This window comes from Nothoprocta perdicaria, unplaced genomic scaffold (assembly GCF_003342845.1).
Source record: "Nothoprocta perdicaria isolate Ctin4 unplaced genomic scaffold, notPer1 scaffold_13, whole genome shotgun sequence".
In the NCBI taxonomy this organism is placed as follows: domain Eukaryota; kingdom Metazoa; phylum Chordata; class Aves; order Tinamiformes; family Tinamidae; genus Nothoprocta; species Nothoprocta perdicaria.
The window spans coordinates 4,826,037-4,848,026 of NW_020454427.1; the positions used below are offsets into that span (position 1 = coordinate 4,826,037).

The 21,990-nt window shown below is 38.2% G+C and overlaps 1 protein-coding gene across 1 annotated transcript in view; it reads left to right on the top strand.

The window, feature by feature from the left end:
* The window catches only part of ZDHHC2 (zinc finger DHHC-type containing 2), a 23,550-nt gene extending 2,206 nt beyond the window's left edge, over window positions 1-21,344 (top strand). The window contains exons 2-12 of the mRNA XM_026033529.1: window positions 1,441-1,535; window positions 5,060-5,180; window positions 6,154-6,223; window positions 7,691-7,723; window positions 10,954-11,074; window positions 11,805-11,937; window positions 14,159-14,285; window positions 14,450-14,542; window positions 15,547-15,656; window positions 16,088-16,165; window positions 17,967-21,344. Coding sequence (XP_025889314.1) covers window positions 1,441-1,535; window positions 5,060-5,180; window positions 6,154-6,223; window positions 7,691-7,723; window positions 10,954-11,074; window positions 11,805-11,937; window positions 14,159-14,285; window positions 14,450-14,542; window positions 15,547-15,656; window positions 16,088-16,128 — 944 coding nt within the window. The 3' untranslated portion in view covers window positions 16,129-16,165; window positions 17,967-21,344. The remainder of the gene's footprint in view (window positions 1-1,440; window positions 1,536-5,059; window positions 5,181-6,153; window positions 6,224-7,690; window positions 7,724-10,953; window positions 11,075-11,804; window positions 11,938-14,158; window positions 14,286-14,449; window positions 14,543-15,546; window positions 15,657-16,087; window positions 16,166-17,966) is intronic.
* Window positions 21,345-21,990: the final 646 nt, after the last annotated feature.

The following is a 21,990-nucleotide window of genomic DNA, read 5'->3' on the forward strand; positions in this document are numbered from 1 at the left end:
CCCCTCTATCATGCTCATACACAAAGGAGCTTAGCACTTCTGCCCAGGGAGCCATGGCAGAAATGCTGCTCTGCTCCTGTCTCAGGCGAGCGCGGGGCTCCCGCAGGCCGCGGGCTCCGGAGGCTGAAGAGCCGGTGCTCGGGAAGGTTGGGCCTTCCTTGGCCTCCTTGGAGAAGCCGGCTGCAGGAACMCACAGGGGAGAGAGATGCCCTGCGCGCACTTCAGAGGGATAGCATGGGTTCCCATTAAGGATATCTGGGCCAAAATGTTGTTTTCCTCCAGCAGTATTTGTTTTAATGTAGAAAAAAGGTACTCCCTTCCCAGTCCCGATAACCATTTTTCTCACCACAGCAACATATGTTTGCAGATTAGTACATGCATATTGCATAGAATTTGTGTAAATTGCCTTACCTTGCCCACATTTATGTGCCACAAATATACAGTCGTTTAGGAAAATACTGGTTTTGTTTGTGTAGATAAGCTTTTGTYGGTCAATAGAATGTTCTGATAAAGATGTGGACTATTTTTGAGATGCCTGTGTAACAGTAAGATAGTGATTTAACATCATCTGGGGTATGATTGTTGATCTGTGGTTGATTTGGAGTTTACTGCTGTTTGTTATTTAAACCAACAAGATTTTTCCAGTTTGTTAATCAAGCAACACAGGTTTTGGATGCTATCTTTACTGTGGTGAATGGTATCCGACATTATTTTCTGCAGTAATGGAAATACAGAATAACCAATCTGTACAGCAAGAGCCTTTGAACAGAAACACGTATGAATCCACAGCAGGCTCTTTGATCAAGTTAATGCTACATTTGGTGTGCTAGTAAAATGTCTCAGCAAGATGCATGATGACTGGCATCTCTTTAGAAATGTAATATTGACTCTGAAGAATAAAAAGTAGTGTATGTTTAAGTTTAAATAACTTGCAATCTTTTAAAACCATTCTCTATTCAAAAAAARTCCAGCAAAATAAAGTGATTATAGTTAATATACAGATCACATATCCATATGTACTCAAGGACTCTTCTATAATCATCGCTTAGGTAGCTATATTTCCTCTTTTTTTATTTGGCTTTTGATTTTTTTTTTTCCATAAAAGATTTATAAAATGAAAGGCAGAGAAAAGTCATTTAAATAGGAATTAACAAATGGATAAAGGGAGATGCTTGCTTATTAGTTATGGTATCCTAATATACTGTCAACACTTCCCTTCAAACTTTTGTAATATTTAGCCTACATTATGACTTTCCCAGTATAGTAAGTTATATTTGTTTTATGTAAAGTTGCAGTACAATCTGTTCGTTGCAAAGCTTTTGCAAAGCCTCTGTATTTACATTTGTTAGAGTAACTATCCGTGATATGTACAGTATCTGTTTGTAAGTAGTATAGTATTGCTGGTCTGTTTGTATTAATTCTGTTCCTCTTTGATTTTAGTTGTGTGCCTGGTTGCTTACCACATATTTTTCATGCTGTTCGTCTGGTCATATTGGAAAACAATTTTTACGCTACCAATGAATCCTTCAAAAGAAGTAAGATAAATTTAACTTTTATTTCTGAACCAGCCTGGTCAAATGTTTGATTTTGTAATATTTGAATAATTTAGACTATGAGCTTATATATGAGCTTTGTACTATGTAAAAAATAYACCTGATAGTTACAGCTTCTGGTTAGGAATAAGTCAGATCGCAAACAGAATAATTGACAAGAAAAAAAAAAACCTTTACTAAAATAAAAATCTTGAATAGATTAAAAAAGAGATGACACATGATCAAGGAAAATAAAAGTCTGTAGTTGAAAAATGCCAGTTATTTGAACTAGGACTTTAAATATTTGCATGGAAATACAATATGCTTATGTGGGGAAAAATCTATTTCCACCTGTTTAAGACACATGTTCCAAGGTACCTGCCAGCATTTGTCAGTTGTTCTCTGAATTGCAGATTCTGCTGCATTTGGTTTGACATAAAGGAACTTGGGGGAGTTTGGGAGTGAGTGCATAGCAACTAAGCTGAGYCTGGGAAGCTGCTGGGGCCAGGCAGGCAGGAAGCTGGTAGACAGCTGCTGCCTAGAAAGAGTCAGTGCTGAATGCAAACCCAAAGTCTAAGACCAGCTATTTCAGAAGAGTTAAAGAAGAAGAATCCAATTTTYTGGGACAATATCATGCTATGAAACCGTATTCAAAACATTTTGCATTCTTTTTGACATCATTAAAAAAAAGAGGAAAGAAAAAATGTCATAATCTTTATGCAGTTGTTCTCTGTGCATCTTGCTACAAACAAAATAAGCTTTTGGCCTCTGGCATCCTGTCTTTGTACAGAAACTGTAGCTTCCTTACTAAAAGTACCACGTCACCTAAGCTGTAAGGGTAAAAGGAATCACAGAATCCACAGAATATTCAAGGTTGGAAGGGACCTCTAGAGATCATCTAGTCCAACCTTCCTGCTCAAACAGGCACACCCAGAGCATGTGGCACAGGGYGGCATCCAGGCRGGTTTGGAAGACCTCCAGAGAAGGAGACTCCACAACCTCCCTGGGCAGAGGAACATGCACAGGAAGCATGAGTTGGCTGCTTGACAGTTCTAAATAGCTACAAAGCCCATGTTTATTTTAGATGGTCTCAACAGCTTCACCTCCTGTACCTGCCATGTCAACACAAAATAAATGACTTGTGATTTCCACTCTCTGTTCTGTGAAGGAATTGCTTTCATACACTAATGAGAGGTTTAGTTGTGAGAATAACCAAGTCATTTGAAGTAATGTCTTAAAACTTATGCTGCAGTCTTTACTGCAGCTTGTGGGGAGAGGAGATAAATAAAAAGAATTAAGAACCTGTTTCATTTAGTAATTCCATAGCAAAGTGTATGTATGCTTAAAGGGACTGTAGCAATAATTAGGAAATTATTGAATCACTGACCTGATCCCAATAAAAGACTCATAAGACACCGCTATTGTCAATGTTTTGACAGATCATTAGATGTTTTGTTGGTACTCTAGAGTCACAGTATTTTCAGGGAACTTCAAATAGAATCCTAAAAGTAATGGAGTTGGGTATTAGAAAGCAATATGTGATGTTTCAGTGGTTTTTTCAATTTACACAGTGTTGCTGGCACTAAATGACATTTTTTGTTGTTCCATGTCTTCTTGCTAGTCTGCTAGAGCTTTATTTTTAAAATGAATTGAGGTATTTTATAGTGTTAAATTACTGTCTGACTTCCAATTTCCAGAATAGAATCTGTAAATATAAAAGGGCACATTCTCCACTTAACTAAACTGACATATCTACCGTAACAAACAGTCTTCCAAAAACACAACAGAAAGTCATAAGACTTTTGTGTGAATTCTAGTGAATACTGCAGCTGGTGGAAAAACACTGGCTATGTGTTTCTCTTCTTACACTTATTTCAAATTTCTACACGTATAAAAAGCACYAGTCAGACTACTGGTGCTGTGGCTTTGAATTTAAAATACTACAAATCTGACATTTTTCTTCTGATGTTCAATGTTTTCTTGCTATCCCTTCCAGTTAGAAATCATTGTCCAAAGAAATACTTCAAACTCGAGCAATAGTGTTTTTTCCTAACGGGGGGGATTGTGTCCCTATACTTTGTAAGGGCTTTTCCTGACTTTCCCTTGAAAGCTTGTGAGTTGCCTCTCAGCGGTAGAGGAAAACTTCTGTGGTTAAGACTCTGTTGCAAAGGAGTTGCCCGGCTGTGTTCTTGCCTTTGAGGGGCTTTGCTTTAGATGCTGCCCTTCTGTTCCTGTGTGCACCCACTCTGCACAATCCACAAGGTGGTTTCCCAAACACCAAAACCTTCCATAGACTCATAACTATTCTGGGGACCAATTTCGTAATGGTGGAGTGATGACATTATGTACTCCAAGCAGGAGGCACTTCTTGAAAAGAATAACCAGAAGAGTGTAAACTTGCTAGGGAAAAAATAAAGGATCCCTTAGAAATTCAAACAAACAAACAAACAAACAAACCTCTATTTCTCCTGGAAGATAGTGAGCTCAGTGAGCTCTTTTCAAGAATGTTGGTTGATGCTTTCTCTAAAGATGAGGAAATGGGCTCCTGACTATGTGCTTCTGCCTGCTTTCTTAGCTTTATATGTGTCACACTTATTTAGGAAAAGAAGTTAATACTGTTAAAATAATTAGTTCTTAAACACTTTTTATGGGCAYAAATGCTATTTGAGAAGCTGGGGACAGTCCTGCTCCTGCTCAAAACAGGCTTCTTCTGAGAAGTGATTTTGTGTCTTATTTCTTTTATGGAGCTAACAAAGACTTGTGCGTCTCCTCATTTCCAGAAGCTGCAGCTGCACTGCTGACTGTTGCTGGGCTGCAGAGGACTTCACAGGAGAATTTGATTTCCTAGTACATACCGTGTATCTATTTCACTAACCTTTTTCCTTTCAGCACTTACTAGAACAATGCCAGCCACTGGCCTTCTAGACAGCACCAGAGGCAGCCACAGGCTTTGATRTTAAGACATATTTATTCTCTCATATTCAGGACAGCCAACTCTTCCATTCTGTCAGTCAGTCTCTGAAGTAGAAGCACCTCTAACACAGGCTTGAAGAGAGCAGCAACTCTCCAGCGACAAGGAATAAATGAGAAGGTGCCAGGCACTAGGAAAGAAATCTGGCTATTGTTTCTACTATTACTACTGGTAGCAGATTTTCTTTCATTTAAAGATTGSTATATGTTGGCTTATATTTACTAGTTAATATTTACAATTAGGAAAATAGATTAGTTGACCTGTCAAGGGATTGATAATTACATTTGATTGTGGTAGCTTTTGATCCTCTTCTTGAAGAGTCTCTAAGTACAATGGGGACTACATCAGAAAGAATTTTAATTTGGTCTTATTTCTGCTGTTAGACAAAAAAAAAACCACTATAAACTGAATTAGTGCTAGGAACATCATTTTTTTGCTGGGATACCATGTATGTGCCACTAACCCATCTTTAATGAATATTTCTCCTATGTGTCCAGAAACCCTTACTTAACATGGAATTTACTAACATATCCTCCATTTTAAAACTTGCTTCCAGTTCCACTTGTCCTATTCAGACAAGGAATCCCTAGAGAGGGAACCTAGAGGTGAATCCCAGCAAGAAGTCCTGAGAAGAGCAGCCAAGGATCTGCCTATCTACACACGGACAATGTCTGGAGGTAAATACTGCCAAATCAGGAGGCCATTGAAGGCAGGTGGCTGCTTTGCCAGCTGAAGAAAGTGGGAATTCTCACATGGTTGCGTTGTTTTAGTTCAGTTTGTTCAGCTATAACAAGTTCCAGCTTGTTATAGTTCAGAAAATAATACAGTAATCAAAGAATCATGCATATCTGTGCTGGTGGAARCACACTAAGCCAACGCAGCCTCAGATGTTTATGTAACTTTATGCAAATGATTGGAAACTGCTGTGTACAATGTATGATTTTGAGCCGGATTGATAACAAACAAAAATTTAAAAATGGCTGGTGATATTAACAAACCTTGGAAGAAGCAGTAGTAGCCTTGAATTGTGCAGATTTCCATTCTTCTTTCATAAGTAAAAAATAATCATTATTTGCATATGGATTATTATACACTGTGCATAGGTATCGGATATACAGATGTGTGTAACTAGAACACCAAAATAAACAGGTACTCTTGCACTCACTGGTGCTTCAGCTGCAAGAGCAGAAGCTCTTCCTTTGGTCTTAACATAATGAGAAGTTTGTGAATGTTTGTTAGCTAAGCAAATCCAAAAAGTAACCTGATATAAAAATTAAAGTTGTCAGAATAATCATTTAAATGGGGCTTATTTTTGTGGTTGAGTAGTCTTTAATGGTTTTCTTGTCTAGAATGGGTTTTACAGATCTGTTGGTTGGTTGGTTGATTGGTTGGTTTGTAGATCTCACTAGTGTTTAGAGGGAAAATTCCTGATCAGTTTGATTCCCAAATCTGAGCTCCTTGGGTTCATGCTGGTAGATCCTGTACGGCAATACATACAGAATGCTTCAGTGCTTGCAATTTCTTCTGATTATGCTGAAAGACTTTATTGGGAGTTCTGCTGAGTTGGGTTTTTAAGTATATACTTTTGATCAGATTTCAGAAATCAGAATGTTTAACTATATTTATATCTGATCTTGTAACYTTTTTTAGCAATCAGATACTGTGACAGATGCCAACTTGTGAAACCAGATCGTTGCCATCACTGTTCTGTATGCGACAAGTAAGAAAATATTCTCAATATACGCTTTTTAAAATGTATTTTTTTTCTAGACAGAGAAGCTGCTATTTTTTATCCTTGGATTTTTGGGGAAGGTTGTTTATTTCTAAGGAAATCCATAGCTTATTGTAATTTGATGATTTTCTTGATTCTTCTAACATGGATTAGGTAACCTTATGCATTCTTTGTTTAAAAGTTAAATTATGAATTTTGATAATGAACTTTCCTAAGGAATGTTTCCAAAAATAGYTGCTAAACAAAAATTTGCTTTTTTCGTTAGAATCTGAATAAAGATCACTACCTAAAGATCAATCTAATCATGATGTCACTTACATCTTATCTGAGGTAATAAACTTAATATCCTATTTTTCATTGGATAATTTGAAGATTATACTTCTTTTATAAAAAGGAAACAAACAATCAAGCAGCCTCCTTTCTCATTAAAGAAGTAATATGCAGGTTTTGCTTGTGTAGCATGAAAGGAAGGTCACCTCCAGACTCCTCAGAAATCTAATTGCTCTCTTTTCTCAGTTGTTCTTCTCTTTGATGTCTCCTCAATTAGCTGAGGTGCCTTCTGCGTTTCTCCACTCTTCCCCTCAGTGAGCTAAGTCCTTAGCTTCAAAAAAGAGTTTCCTCAAACATTGATTTATTCTTAGCTTCTAAGGCTGCACCAAATACTCTTCAGACAGTAATGAATCAAACCTTGCAGCATGATTGTGAGGCAGAAAAGCCTTACTGTATTGCACAGCAAAATAGCAAAGCACTGAAGGAAGAACTGATTTAAGATGGGAAGATCTTGCTTGTTCYTCTCATACAATGCAGCTACCATTGTATACTACACAGTCTCATGTCTGGGTAGGCTAGAAAAAACGGATGACCTCTGCGGTCCTATGAAATGTGAATCAAATTCACAGAATTTCATTAGAGGAGCTATTTTGCAAAATACCTTAAGTTTGCTAAGTGCTTCTCAAAATTCACTTGCATCAATTACATCTGATGCCTTGTGCACCTTTTGCTAATGAAGACTAATTAASTGCAAAAAATATTCTGGATTTTTCATATAAGGTAAGTTTCTTTTAAAATGTCTGTGTGTGCATATGTATGTATTTATGTAAAAACTCCTACAGTTGTTTAAAAATATGTTTATTTGCATCAGTAATAGAAGTGAGAAGTAACAGAGAATAGCCAACAGTTGAAAATTTTATTCAGGCTGAGGAACAAAACCTAAAGCTGAAGTTGTARATGGGATTTTCTTATATCACTAATCTTTGACAAAACAGGTGTTTTGCACAGTTGTTGGTAAACTATATTATGTGAATTAAATAGTTGTCTTCGCTAAATAGATTAGATATCTGATGGTACATGTAATTCTTAATCTGTGCTTGACTAATTCAAATACAGCAAACAACTGTTTCTGACATTCTTGGCATTACTTGTATTTTTTGATGATTGGACTTCTGTTTTTTCAAGATGTATTTTGAAAATGGATCATCATTGTCCTTGGTGAGTATACTCTCTKCTTGCCTTTTCTACCTTTCTGATTTAGTAAAATAGACTTCTGAGGGGTCTGTTATGAAGGCGATTTTTTTACTATTCCTTCAGCTAGATGCTCATGTGAATACATTGGTCTTGCAGAACAGATGGAATTATTTGCTAATCTTCTCTTTTTCTAGCTAGGGAATGAGAAGAGAAGCTCTTATATCCTTTGTTTTAAACTTCTCTTCTCCTGGAAAGCCTCATTCTCCTCTCATGTTGCTCCTTTCCCCACTAGTGGCCATACCAGCCTATATGAAACAGTGTTTCTCTTTTCCTGGCTTTTTTTTTTTTTTTTTTTTTTTTTTTNTTTTTTTTTTTTTTTTTTTTTTCCCTTCAGCAAAACCCTTGGAACCAGCGGGTAGGTTGGCTATGAAGTTCAGCTAGGCAGATATCCCGTGGAAGCAAAGGTAGCTGTTTAGTAGTAGAAATTGTCCAAGTTAGCAGGATGGAGTGTTTGCTGRCACCTCTTCAGCACATCAAACCAGTCAGAAGGGAACCTCCTGCACACTGGGCGAGTGCAGGAGTGCAAGGGGTTCCCAGAAGTCCTTTAGACCCTAATCCAGATTCTTGGGCAGAGGACTGTGTGCTCGGGAAGGAAAGGAGGTTGGGAAAGCTCCTCCTGCTCTAGTTTTGACTGGAGCTCTGACATAATGCAGTATTACTTTAATAACRTCCCCTTATTTGCAGCTACGTGTTAGATACAACAGCTATAGGTATTCGGCTTGATGTAGTGCAGAGGTGCTTTCTACATACTCTGTGCTACAGGGATATTGGTGTGCGAGTGATCTGGGGAGAGAGGATGTTTCAGAGGCTTTATTTCAGCTATCACTCCTGTGAGAGTAGAAGGACTGTGAAGAATAGAAATACATGATGCTATTGCCTTCTAGCTGCTGTGCAAGATTTAAGTGATGCAGAAAAAGGAGCATGACGGACTTCTAGGCTAGTGCTCCTGATCCCTGTAGATAAAGCTGCAGGCAGGATTATAATGGCTTAGGGCATCCCTGAAAGAGCATAGTTTATATGTGGGAGCTCTACTGAGGCACACATGAGGAATCATGTAAAACATTTCCAGCGTCTTTGGAGTTATCAAAGAAGAATTTCAAGAGTTCTTTTTTTCTGCAAGGATTTCTGTTAACAGAGTTGTATCAACCTGGGTGCCTTACACATTACATTTTCACCTTGCATTTTTAACAACTTGCTCTTGAGCTGGCAGGAATATCTTGCACTCTTCATACTTCCACTTTAAGCATTTTAAATGTTTTTTATAAAAGAAATTGCCAATCTGGTAAGTTCTTTTACATAAATATTTTATTGAAATAAAACACTACGATTTAGCAAGTTGCCTAAATGCTTATTATATTTTAAATCTTCAAAAATGTTAGCCTTTACATGTAAACTTCATTCAGTTTTTATAATTTGATATTACATGCTCATTCATTACAATTGCAAAACCTTGGTGTTAACTTTCTTTTTAATCTTTTGATTAATATTCACTTCCAACAAAACTCCTCAATCAGGGCCTATGTCAAAACTTAGAGGAGGGAGATCATTTCTGAAAGTTTGTTTTAAATAGATACCATATATAGTAGTGTAAAAGAATACGAAGGAGAAGGCCTGTCTTTTGACTTGAGAAATTTCATCTTTGCTAAATAACATATCACTTAGTATTTTTTCTGCATATTAAACAATGTCATAAAAAAAGTCATAAAAGAAATGCCAAGGACGTGAAATAGATCTGCCATAGAAACGATGAGTTTGAATTGCTTACCATTTGCACAGAATTGCTAGCTTTGATGTAAGTAATGAGAAAAACAGACACTTTACTACAGAGAATTCTAAACCCACATTTCAATAACTATTGTGAAGAGCTTGGAAACATTTGTCTGGTTAGAACCATATCTTGTGACTCTTGCTTTAACTGTAGTTAAGACAGGCACTTAGCTATTGCTTTTTCACTGTCCAAACAGGGATGCTAAATTTAGTATTTATCCATGTAGCAATGTTTTATAATAAAGTAGTGTGCCATAAAGTAGTGAAAGTTTATCAATATTCTAAGACTTCCCTATTCTGAGTACTACACATCCTGCCTTTACCATCACCATCTCTCTAAATTGAGAATGTTTGCAATAACTTTTATTACATTTCTGGGAGAAACGGAAGCTGGGACCCCCCAAGGCTTCTTGTGTTTGTTAGAATTATTTCCAGTGCAAGAGGGCTTTCTTGGGCTCGTAGCTGTCTAAATCTTTTGACAGCAGTATCATTAAGGATGTTACCAGGATATTTTATTTCTCAGACTCTTGTTAAGAATGACACCAGTTGTGCAACTTTAACTTTGGCTAGCTCCTCAGGGCAATCAAATAAAAGAGAAAGAAAGCTGTGCATGGGCAGCTTTCCAGAATTTTAATTTGATAGATGTAATATCATTACACATTTTATGCAACTCTGAAATTTGTAATACTTAACATTTGTAATCTTAACATTTTGATATGTATTTATTATCTTTTTTCATCTATCTCTTTTGCTGTTGTCACTGATGTGGAACATTTGCTTCAACAATAGCTTCCCTGATTTTTTTTTTTTGTTTGTTTGTTTCACTTATTTTTATAAACAAAAATATGCTTAAGGATCTCATGAATATCCTTAAGTGTGAGTCTTACGAAAAAGTTGAGATTATTATTTAATACTAATAAAGGAGAATATGAATTAAATGAATTTATTCTCACAAAATTCAACTGATAATCAAAGTCTTGGATTGCAACTCCTCTAGCTGTGTGGAGTATAACTAAAAAATGGATATCTAAACCTACCTACAAACTAAAAAACAAAAGTGACTGTAACTGCAGTTCACAGTCACATTAGGTGTGCCAGGAATAGATTTCATGCAATAAGCCAAAATGTATTTGCATTATCTTGTAAAGTTCTCTGGGGTTTTGTTGTGTGGATTTTTTTGTTGGTTTTTTTTTTTTTTTTTTGCCTCAGAATTATTACATTGATTCAGGAGTGGAATCTAAGTATGTTTCATTAGCCTGTGGCATCACAGGCAGGGAGACACAGATGGAGAGGCAGAAGCTTGGTTTATATAATGGTACTAACTTCTGTTGGACTAAATGAGTTTAACTGGGAACTGGACTAAAGCAATGAATGAAACTTTCTTTACATTCCATTTTCCTTTTGACTTTTGTTGTTGTTGTTGTCAGGGTGAACAACTGCGTAGGATTCTCCAATTACAAATTTTTTCTTCTCTTCTTGGCTTATTCTCTACTGTACTGCATTTTCATTGCTGCAACAGATTTACAGTATTTTATCAAGTTTTGGACAGTAAGTACACATCTACACACTGTCTTCAAGCATAAAGTTACTCCTGTGCAGGACGTTGTATCTGAACTTTGTGTTGTAATTTTGTGTTCTAATATGATATAAATGTTCAGTTAATAATAGTAGTCTCTTCTCTCTACTTTTCTATTTGTCATAGTTTATGAAGTTTCTCTTCTATGTTATTTTGAGGTTGTATGAAACAAGTATGCAATCATTTAGAAAACCCTTTTCAAGGGATGTTACGTTTCAGATAACTTTGACTCATTTTAATAGTATATGATGAAAGAGCTTCAAAGAAAATCTGTACTGCTCTGGTTATAGTATTTCACAATCTAGGATGTTATCTCCTAAGATTTGCAATGATATAGCATAGCTATTCTAATTAGGCTAATTAAACAAGATAATTTTTTTGAATTCTTCTCTAGAAGAAGTCACTTCAAAATGCATAGTTAAGATCTAGATCCAAATTTCAGGTTCTTGTTGTCGATATTTCTACTGTCTTGGGAAAGGGTTGGTTTCTTTAACTTGCATGCTGCCAGCAACCTTGGCCAATGTTATGGACCAGCAATGTAGCACGTTCATCTTGGGCTCCTTACTGCACAGTGTTTGTGTCTGCATCAAGTTGCATTTGGTTGAATAGAGAACTTGATTAATAATCAAGTTAACTTGATTAATAATCAAGTTAAACAGTTATTTTCCCAATTCTAACAGCTTTATTCTCCATTCTTTTCAGAATGGCCTTCCTGATACTCAAGCCAAGTTCCACATTATGTTTTTATTCTTTGCCGCAGCCATGTTTTCTGTTAGTCTTTCTTCTCTCTTTGGGTATCATTGTTGGCTTGTCAGCAAGAATAAATCTACTTTAGGTAAGTAACTTTAATGCTTCTGTGTTTGACAGCTAAAAAGTAAATAGTATATGATATGTAGAGAAGACATGTAAAAAGAGGGCAAGCCTGTATGTATTCCTCTGTCCTTGTATATTGGTTAGAAAATCCTGAGCTGGCAGTGTCCAGTCCTGACTGCCTGGTTCTGCTGCTCCCCAGAAATTTTGGCTTTTTTGAGTCCTGCTCCAAAATGCCAAGCAATTAATGAACTTAATCCGTCCTCCCAGCTTCCCTCATCTGTAGCTCATCAACAGAAGCTGATTTGTTTTTTAATGAGATCACTTGGTGTAACACTTTGTGTTACAGGCACTACCACATGCTTGAACTGCTGCTCCTTGTAGGGCCTGCAGTTCGTCCTTGCCTCCTTCAGTTGTCTACTAACATTCCCTACCCACCTCCTTGTCCCCTGGAGAAGCACAGCTCCCATTTTCACTTCAGTCATTTTTTTTAGAAAGCTCTAAACAGCATAGTTAGTAATTTCAAAAATTTGCCTGCACTGGAAGCACGAAAAAATTATTCTATAAGGCAAGTTGTAAACATATTATGGCCCTTATATTGTTATTTTTGATTGACAGGAATGAGGACAAAGAGTTAATATCAGAAAATAACCTGATGCAGAAGAACAGATTTTTAAAGTAGTGCTTCTATATTTAGTAGTGGAGAACTAAAAGGCAATTTCATAGCTGCAAATCCTGTCTATCACATAGTCGTAGATGCATAGACAGGATTCTGTGTTATGAGTTATTTTTAAAAAACTTATGGAAGATAGTCTGTGCCTTTACTATGTGAGTGTTTATAACTGGATTTAATACCAACGTCAAGCCGTGATTTTCTATCATACCAGCGAATGCTTGTCTGTTCACAGGTCTAGAAAAAAGAGGAGCAAAATATTTTTATGTCCTTTTACAATATCCTGGACTATAATACTACTAGTTTGATCTTATATTTGCCAAAACATCTAGATCAAAATGGACAATAATTTATAGAATAGTAACAGAAGAAATCATTCAAACTTGTTACGTGGAGAAGAAAGTTCCGCTAATGTTATTTAAAGGAATTTATTGATTCTGTTTATAAACTATTACCAGCTTTAGTGTACATGTAAGTGAAAAATATTTATTCAATGGTAACTGAAAGTTGGTACACTTCCAACTCATTTTTCTTTTTTAAGACTAAATATCACATAGTTAATATACCATGTTTTCTGAATACATAGTCCACTCGGAAAGATGTATTTGTATCTCCTCTTTCCATATTACTTTGGGGAATAGCTCCAAATGCCAGGTCTGAAACCTGCAACAGTTTGGTAATTAAATTATGACAGCTTTAAATGTGACTATGCTTAAATCATACAAGGGAGATTTTCCTGGCCAAACATGGATATCTGAAAGGATGTATCCACTCTCTCCTCCCACTTACTTAAAGCACCTCATATCTAACACACACCTACACTCAGAAGGTCATTTTTAGCATTTCGTAGCTGAAGGTTTAATATGTTGGAAGCCCAATCTCTGTGTGATGCCAGAAGGGCCTGTTTAAGCTGTACTGTCAGTACATCAGGACAYGGTTTGCTTACTATATATAGCAAATGAAGGGAATTAAACGGCTATCAGCCGCTTGGTGGAAAGTGAACGAGTTGTCTGTTTCTGACACAACAYTTGAACCTATCTTTAGCTCTCCTCTCCAGACATTTGCATGGACATCCATGGGGTCTATAAGTGTCTTCTTTATATAGCTGTGAAAATGTAAAATGTTTTCTTACTCCCAGGATGTGAAAAGCTGATCTTACTGCTGAAGTAGGTTATGTTTTTCTTCTTTTCCATTACTGCTTAGGTAGTAGACCCTTCATGTGGGTTTTTTCTTTCTGAAGATAACTGTTAGTGGTGTAGCCACRTGGTAAAATCTTCATATGATACATGAGGTCTTCTTCAAAACTAAGTTCCTCACCCTTCCTGGTTGTAGAAGAGGATAGAGGGCAAGACTTCCACGCTTCCTCAGCCACAGGACTTCCTTTATGAATATAGACTATCAGTGACTTTGGATTTTGGGAGTGACCCAACTTTATTACTCATTTACACCATACAGTGTTTTCTCTTGGATAACGATTTCATCAGTGCAAATGACTAAACACAGGGGTGAAACTGAGATGTGTTCTCTTACAAGGAGATGTGCTGCAACTTTCTTCTTTTTTTCTTCTTTAAAGAGGTGTTCAGAGCTCCCATATTTCGTCATAGAACAGACAAGAATGGTTTTAGYTTGGGCTTCAGCAAAAATCTGAGGCAGGTGTTTGGTGATGAAAAGAAATACTGGTTGCTGCCTGTGTTTTCAAGGTATGTGTTAAGTTTTGGTTGCTTCMTTTATTGAATGATCAGGAGCCACAGGAACATCGGGGGATTTTTGTTGTTTTGTTTTAAGTTTTTTGAATTTAGATATGGTAAAATTCACTTGAAAAAAAGTATTTTTGTCAGTGCAACACTAATTCTGTATCTCTTAGTCTAGGGGATGGTTGCTCCTTCCCAACTTGCCTTGTTAATCAAGACCCTGAGCAAGCTTCCACACCTGGTGGTCTTACTTCAACATCCAAAAGGTAATCTGCTTATTGTTACGTATTTCACATAGCTGATACTCTGTGTTTCCAGGGCATGCATGGATGGAATAATGTATAACATATCTAAAAGTGGTAAGCAAATGAAGAGTTTCCTGTTAGAAATAAGGCAAAATTTAAAACAGAAAGTCCGTTGTCATTCAGCCAAGCCCGCCCAAACGGTCAGTTAASGGTTGTCCGTTAAGGGCCCCACCTGGGCCGCGGTTGCTGGGAGACGCCTGTGGGGGYGGCCTGTTCCTTGGCCTGTTCCTTAAGAGGAGTCTTAAGTCTTAAGAGGAAGACTTAGTCGCAGCCATGGCATCTTTGAAGAGTAAAAAGACTTTATTTAAGCTAAATAAATATGTCACAGTACCTTAGTATTTCATATTCAATTTTGTAGCAATATTTATATAAATGATGCACTGGATAAGTACAGTATATTGAGTATGATGAAGAAACGATAAATAATACAGTCTTTAATTCATAAAAGCAATACATTAAATTTCAGCTAGTTATTGATTGACAGGCAAGAAATATTCATCTGGAGCAGGTTTTAAGTTTTATGCCACTAATTTAGGCATGTATTTGGACTGTTGCAAGTCTGTGCATGAGGACAGGCTGGTGCAGGGTGAGTGAAGCATAGCCAAGATAAGATGCAAGATTTCAGAGATTTTCAAGTTTTCAGGGTTTATAGTGTCAGATTTGTTGCAATACAGTCATACATGTATAAAGTGCATTTAGAATTACATTTTCTTTACTAATTTATAATACCTGCTGAAGAAAAAGAATGGTTTCCCTGTTCTACATTAAAGAGTTGCTTTTTAAATTACACTTGTACTTGTGACAACTGAAATGTAGCATTTGTAGTGATAAAAGCTTAGTAATCCATGAGAATATAGGCAAGGTAAGATATAGAAAATATTGYTTAWRACACAGTGTTTGAAGTGTGCAGTAGAGTGCTGTGAAATTATCCACATTCATTTCCATGTTCTTCCATCACGTTACAGTGAGAATCACCTGTTCCCGGCAAAGCCATTGCGTGATTCCCAGAGCCACCTTCTCACTGATCCGCAGTCTTGGTCAGATATTAGTGCAAAGACTGAAAAGGGCAAAGTTGGTAAGGAATTATTTATGCTGCAGTAAATGATTTTGTAATAAATCATTTTGTTCATGGACCAGAATTGCTTTCATAGAGCTGTGCCACTGAACACAGTGGCGTTCCAAACGCACATTGTAAATATTGTAAACGGCCCATTTCCARGGCTTCCGTATCCTTCCAAGCTGCAGATGAAGATGGTGAGAAATGCAAAGAACAGCAATACTAGTTGATACTAATTATCCTATAAGCTCAGTGTGCTGTTTCTTTTAGGAGACAAATTACTTATGACGGAATCTTGTTGCAGCTGGTRAAGAGCTGTGTAATGGATGTGTGACAGGAGTAGACTGAACAGGGAACAAAACTAAGACAGTTGCTAGATAAATGATTTATTGTTTTCTAAAACGACATGACAACTTTTCATTTAAAAACAGCATTTTTTGTTTTTAAAGGCATGAGCAATCCTGCATTAACCATGGAAAATGAGACCTAGTTACTCTCAGAAGAAATGTCTGAATATTGAAGGAAAGGTAGGTTAACGTTTTGTGAGCGTAATCTTGAATTTAAAGGATGCACAAAACAGCTGTTTTTTTCCTTTTCAGTTTTATAACCATGAGGCAGTAGCACATAAATTCAAGATTTTGACATCTGGTGTTTCTGTTTTGTTTATGGGTCATGTTTTCAAAGTACTATTTAATCTTTATATCTGTGTTGGTGCTGCTTATCCACAAGCAGTAGATGGTACTGAAACAGGTTATATGAGTTAAAAATACGGGTGCCAAATGCAATTAAAGAGACAGGAAATTTTTAGCTGATGTCAGCCATTTTTACTGATCCATCTCTTTATTTATTTATTTATTTATTTTCCTCCCTAGAATCTAAACTCTCATTTCTAACCCTTCCTTCGTGGTGTGAAGTGGCAAGCACTGTGCCCTTCTGAATCAGTCAGTTGCTCCAAAAATACAGCAGCTTCTGGAAAAGAACAAATTATTCAGCTCCTATTAGTTTCACGTCACCACATGTCACCATCGCTCAAGTGCTGATGTTTTAGAACAAAGCAATCCAATAATGACGCACTGAAGCCAAAAATTAGAGAACACAACCCAAAAAACAGATCTTTGGATCAAACTATGAAATATTACAGAGTTACTACTAATTATGATTAGCTTTGTCATATGTTGCGGTTCTGCTTTCAAAACTCTAGTACATAATTTATTTAAAAACCTGTTAATCTTTCTTGGAACAGTGTGTGCATTGCCTTGAAGCCTGATTATTTAAATTATTTTGGATGTCAGATTACTTGTGGTCTGTGAATTGTTCTTGAGACACAAAGTATTTAATAAAGGTGTTGGTTGGTTTTCCCAAGGTATCTTCCTTGATAAACAATCCAGACTATTTTTTGTCTGGGAAAGCAATAGTTAGATTTGTGTTTGTGTCTTGATCTCCCCACACACATTTTAAAAGAAAAGAGAGAGACCACCTCCAGAAGATGCTGAGTCCCAAAGGATAAGTGTGAGGCCACCCAAAGAAGGGCCTGGAAATCCGTTTTGCCTCGGGCAACTGTGGGCACCCTTTGAAAGAGTGAAGAGGGATAATTCCTGTGGCATGACGGGTACCCCAGCTGTGGCTGGGATTCTTCACTGCAGCACTTTAAAGTTCTTCTGGAGATAAAACAGAAGAGCTGCATTGTTTGGTGGGTGTATGTGTGTGTGTGTGTGTGTGTGTGTGTGTGTGTGTGTGTGTGTGTGTATATGTTTATAGCTGACATACAGCTGTTGGAATAAGATGCTTACCTGAAGATGTTCTTAGGGTATTTTTCCTGGCACTCTGGCATTTAATTTTATTCCTTTATTGTCAGCATTTGAGTTATATTTGCTCCTGGTATTTTAGGATATTAGGATACTTTATTAAAGACTCTGAATCACAATAACAAACCCAACTAATCTCTCAAAAGCAACTTTAACAGTAAAAATATGGCTTACATTCTTTCAAAGGTATTGCTATTTTCAAATTTTATCCCAACCAAGGATATGATCAATCTGTATAGCTAATCAGAAAACAAATAACTGACTACCATATATAGTTTATATCAATGTCATATAGAAATGGTTTATTTACTGATGTGAAGAAGTGTGCCCCACTCACTATGGGGACAGATTTCAGTCACTGCCATGTGATGTGAATTATTATCATAACAGTGAAGTTGTCTCATATGCCCCTCTACTGTGTATGATATTTATTAAGYTATTGTGCCATCTCCTAAGACTTGTTGCAATAACTCCATTGTTAAGGTTTCTAAAAACATTTTTTTAATTTTATTTTCTGTTCCAGTTCAAGACAAAAAGCAGCTGTTGGAAGGAGGATATATTCTTCCAAAATCAGCCCTATTGGTCAACTGTTCCTGTCTGCTCTTGTGTGGATGTGCTCAGAAAACAAACTGACAGATAATTAGCTGTTTCCATATCACTGCTTGAAACATGAAACAAAGACATATACTACTTTTGAACCACAGAAAGAAGGTTTCAACTTAAAATTACTGTCCTTGAATGGTAAAAGATAATTCTGAGTATCATGAAATGAAAAAAAAAAGAAAAAAAAAAAAAAAAGAGGTGGGCTGAGATTATTCTGCAAACTATATGGCTGGTTTTACTTTGGTATTTAGCACAAGAAAAATGTGACCTTGTAACATATCAGTCCAGGTACTTGCCCTTGTTCTTGAGAATTCACCAGTTAATTCAAATTGCTGCAAGTGGATGATCTAAAAATAATATTGCACTAGCGGCTTCGTGGCGTGGGAGAACAGGCAGTGTTGATCATTACTAACGGAGGGGCTCGGTGGGCTCTGCTTTCTTTTGCGCTCTTGGCAAGCTATTTTTGCAGCTAAGGCAGCCTGAGCAAAGCAGCAGACTGGACTTGCAGCGTGTCTGGAGAGCAAGAGCGCAGAGGCTCCCTGTCTCTCAGCTGGGGCCACCAGCAGGTTGCAAGAGATGGAGGGAAGAAACACTCCTGTGTCACTGAAGTGCCACAGCTGCGGTCAGACACTCGCGAGCGGAGCGCCCACGAAAGCCCACGCGCAGCTGGGTAAGATACAAATGAATCTGGCCGRCAGGGATTGTGATGAAAGCTGTGCAGGACAGTCCAACGCAGGCGGAATTTATTGTCCCGGTTGGAGCCCTTATCCCCAGGGACAGGAATGTTGGCATTTCGCTTTGAGTCAAGCCAAGCTGTGCTCCTGAGAGTCACTGTCCTGCAAAATCCTAGTTTGCTTAGTCAATAGTTGTCTTTTCTCAATTGTTCTTTAAGACACTTCATTTCTTATTGCTTAACCCAAGGAATATTAAATACAAACAAGGAGATTTACTATCATTAGTTGTGATATTTACATTTACAGGAAAAAGGACATTTGATTGTAATACCAAAAAGCCAGACGGTTGCACGTGGGAAACCCCTTTCAACTAAGTTAGGAGATAGTGGCTTTCTTYGGAGCAGTGATTCCCAGGCGGGTGATAAAAGATGCATTATCAGCTTTCAAAGACAAGGAAGTTTCAGCAATCTAATTGTCTTGTGCCTTTCGTATACACTATGTTTATGGTATCACAGTGTTTACATATGAATGCAAAGTAATCGTGTTATTTGGAAAACAGCTTCAAGAGGAAYTTGGTTATACTTCTGATGTGGCTGGGTAAGAAAACTAGTCTTAAACACGAAACCAAAAGATTTTTCATATTCAGTTCAGTTGAAGCAGAAAAGTGTTTCTGCTCTCCAAACTGAAGGACTTATCAGCTGGTTCACAGGGCAGATTCCAGTTTGTTATGGACTAGCAAATCCATGTAAAAAACTGGCACCATGACCAAGTGACACATTCCTGAAAGCAAAGTATCGTATCACCAATTCTTCTACAGGCAGGTAGAACTCTGATTTTTTTTTCCTAAATTTACAAATAAGGGGAAGATAGATGGCCACGGGGACGCAAACATGACTCCCTAGTGGGGAAAACAGGACCAAGGGGAGGCCATCCCTTTTACAGGACCAAGGGGACACCGTCCCTTTTCCCATCACTTCTCTCTTGGGCTCCAATTCTTACCAGCCTGAAAACATCTGTTTCTTGCCAGAAGTGCCAGAGTTATGGATTCCTTGACATGAAACACTTAAACTAGCATGAAGGTAGCATACAGTTTACACGATACAATCATCTAGCAACCAAAAGAAGTTTTTCGTAGCTGTTTATTCAGTGCTGTTCTGTCAGCTTCCTTTGTATCTATCAGTGGTTATTTAAAGGCTAACTTGTCAAGGAATAGGGGGGAGAGGGGAAATATATTTTTAACACTTCAAGTTCTCTTTATCTGTATAGTCTTGGTTTTATGTGGTTATTCAGGGGGTGCTTTACCATGGAGCATGCATTTCAAATTGCTGTAGAGTTGAAATTCAGCTTTAATGTAACTTGCTCCATATTTCCACACAAAGACTAAGGTCAGATTTCCTCCCCAGCGAAAGTCACAGTGGGATGAGATCTCTGTCAAATATAGATCTCACACGTGGCTTTCACAGGAGCGAAATGGGCCTCCCTGCCTGTGCCCAGGCGCTCCGGGAGCTGGGGGGCAGAGGAAGGACAAGGATACGGAATTGAGAAACGGGCATCTGTTCTGTGTCTGGAGGTCACGTTTAGAAAGCACAATAGCCCTAGACGCTGCAGTTTGGGTGTAGCCCTGGACGCTGCAGTTTGGGTGTAGCCCTGGACGCTGCAGTTTGGGTGTAGCCCTGGACGCTGCAGTCTGGGTGTAGCTGGAGGAGCCCCAGGGCCGGCAGAGGAGCGCGGGCGGCTCTGCTGCAGGTGCTGGGCGCAGGGCCTGGCGGGCACCCCTGGGCTCCAGGGTGCCCTCCCAAACACCTGTGAGCAGAGGGGGAAACTCGTCCTGTGGGCAGGGGGTGCTGCTGAGGGCTGAGGGAAGCCGAGCGCACTGCTGTGGGTCGTCTGCTTACACCTTTCTTTCATCTTGCTAGGCACTTTACTACAGCCTTACGTGTAATTTCTGTAAGCTTTTTTTAAAAGACTGCTTTATACTTCACTGTACAGTTAATCTTTACTAATCTACTCTTTTGCTAAATATAGCCCTGATATTTGTCTAGAGGACCTCTGCGCCTCAAGCTTCAGTGGAAATGGGATGAAACTCCTTGGGCCTGACTCCCTGATGATGGCAGGGGTTAGTTTATTTTGTATATGTGTAAACAGCTCTATGAAGCATTTAACCACTCAGGTCTGTGCAACAAGCTCCCTTAATGGCAGGGTAGAACAGCCCCATACGTGTCTGCTCCAGACGTGGTCCACACGTGTTCTCTGTCAACCAATGTACCCAAGAGACGTAATCCTAGAAGTCACAGAGAGCTATTTTTATTAAGAAAACAAAACACCCAAGACAGGGTGAGCTCCTTCCATTAAGCTCTTTAGTAAGAGACACTAGACCACTACTGATACGCACTTTAATCCTTTAACTTAAAAAAAAAAAAAAAAAAAAAAGTCCCTCTTTAGTTGTAGATTTAAAGCTCTTACACAGCTTGTTACTGTGGGCAGGGAACCCCTAGTAACTTTTCTTTTGACTGTGAACTTCTACTGCCACTAATCAGGGTCTTCAAGCAACATGTCAGCACGGCTGGAAGAAGCAAGTTTGATACTGTGTGTGTGTTTTAGTGCACGATATTGAATATCAAAAGCATAATTATTTAATAACTGTTCTGTTGGTTCTAAATTGAGATTGAAATATAGTTTTTGCCCTGATTCAGTTGATTAGTATGTTGGATGGAGGGGGGAAAAGTGTTTCCACATATCTTTAGTGTACAACTTTGCACTTGTTAATGTATTGCTCACATAAATAAATGTCTCACATTCAGCACCTCCTGCACAAAGAGTTGTCTTTGACCTGCTGCTTTCTGTTGCCCTGACCTGTACCAGTTAAACTAAACCTCTTCTTCCGGGGACCAGCTGAGACTAAAGCAACTCTCACGTGTTACATGCATCTCAGCCTTGCCCTGTACTTGATACAACTTCTATCCACCCTGTTTCTACACGAGCAGGGATTCTTTTATTAAAACCGCTCCATAAATGAACACAAAAGCTTTCAAACTAAATGCAAATGTTAAAGCTCAGACTGGAGAAACTTAGAGGCGAGTSTCTCCTCCGGTGCCAGAGCCGCAGCCCAAACCCCACCAGCCCCACCACCACCACACAGGGGTTAAGCAGGTGGGTGACGGGGCCGCCGGCACCAGGAGCCTTTTCRTCTGTGACCTGGAAAAAGGGCAGAAAAAGCAGCAGCCTTCCAGGGCAACGCTGAGCAAGCACCAGGCTTACCCTGACGAAGGC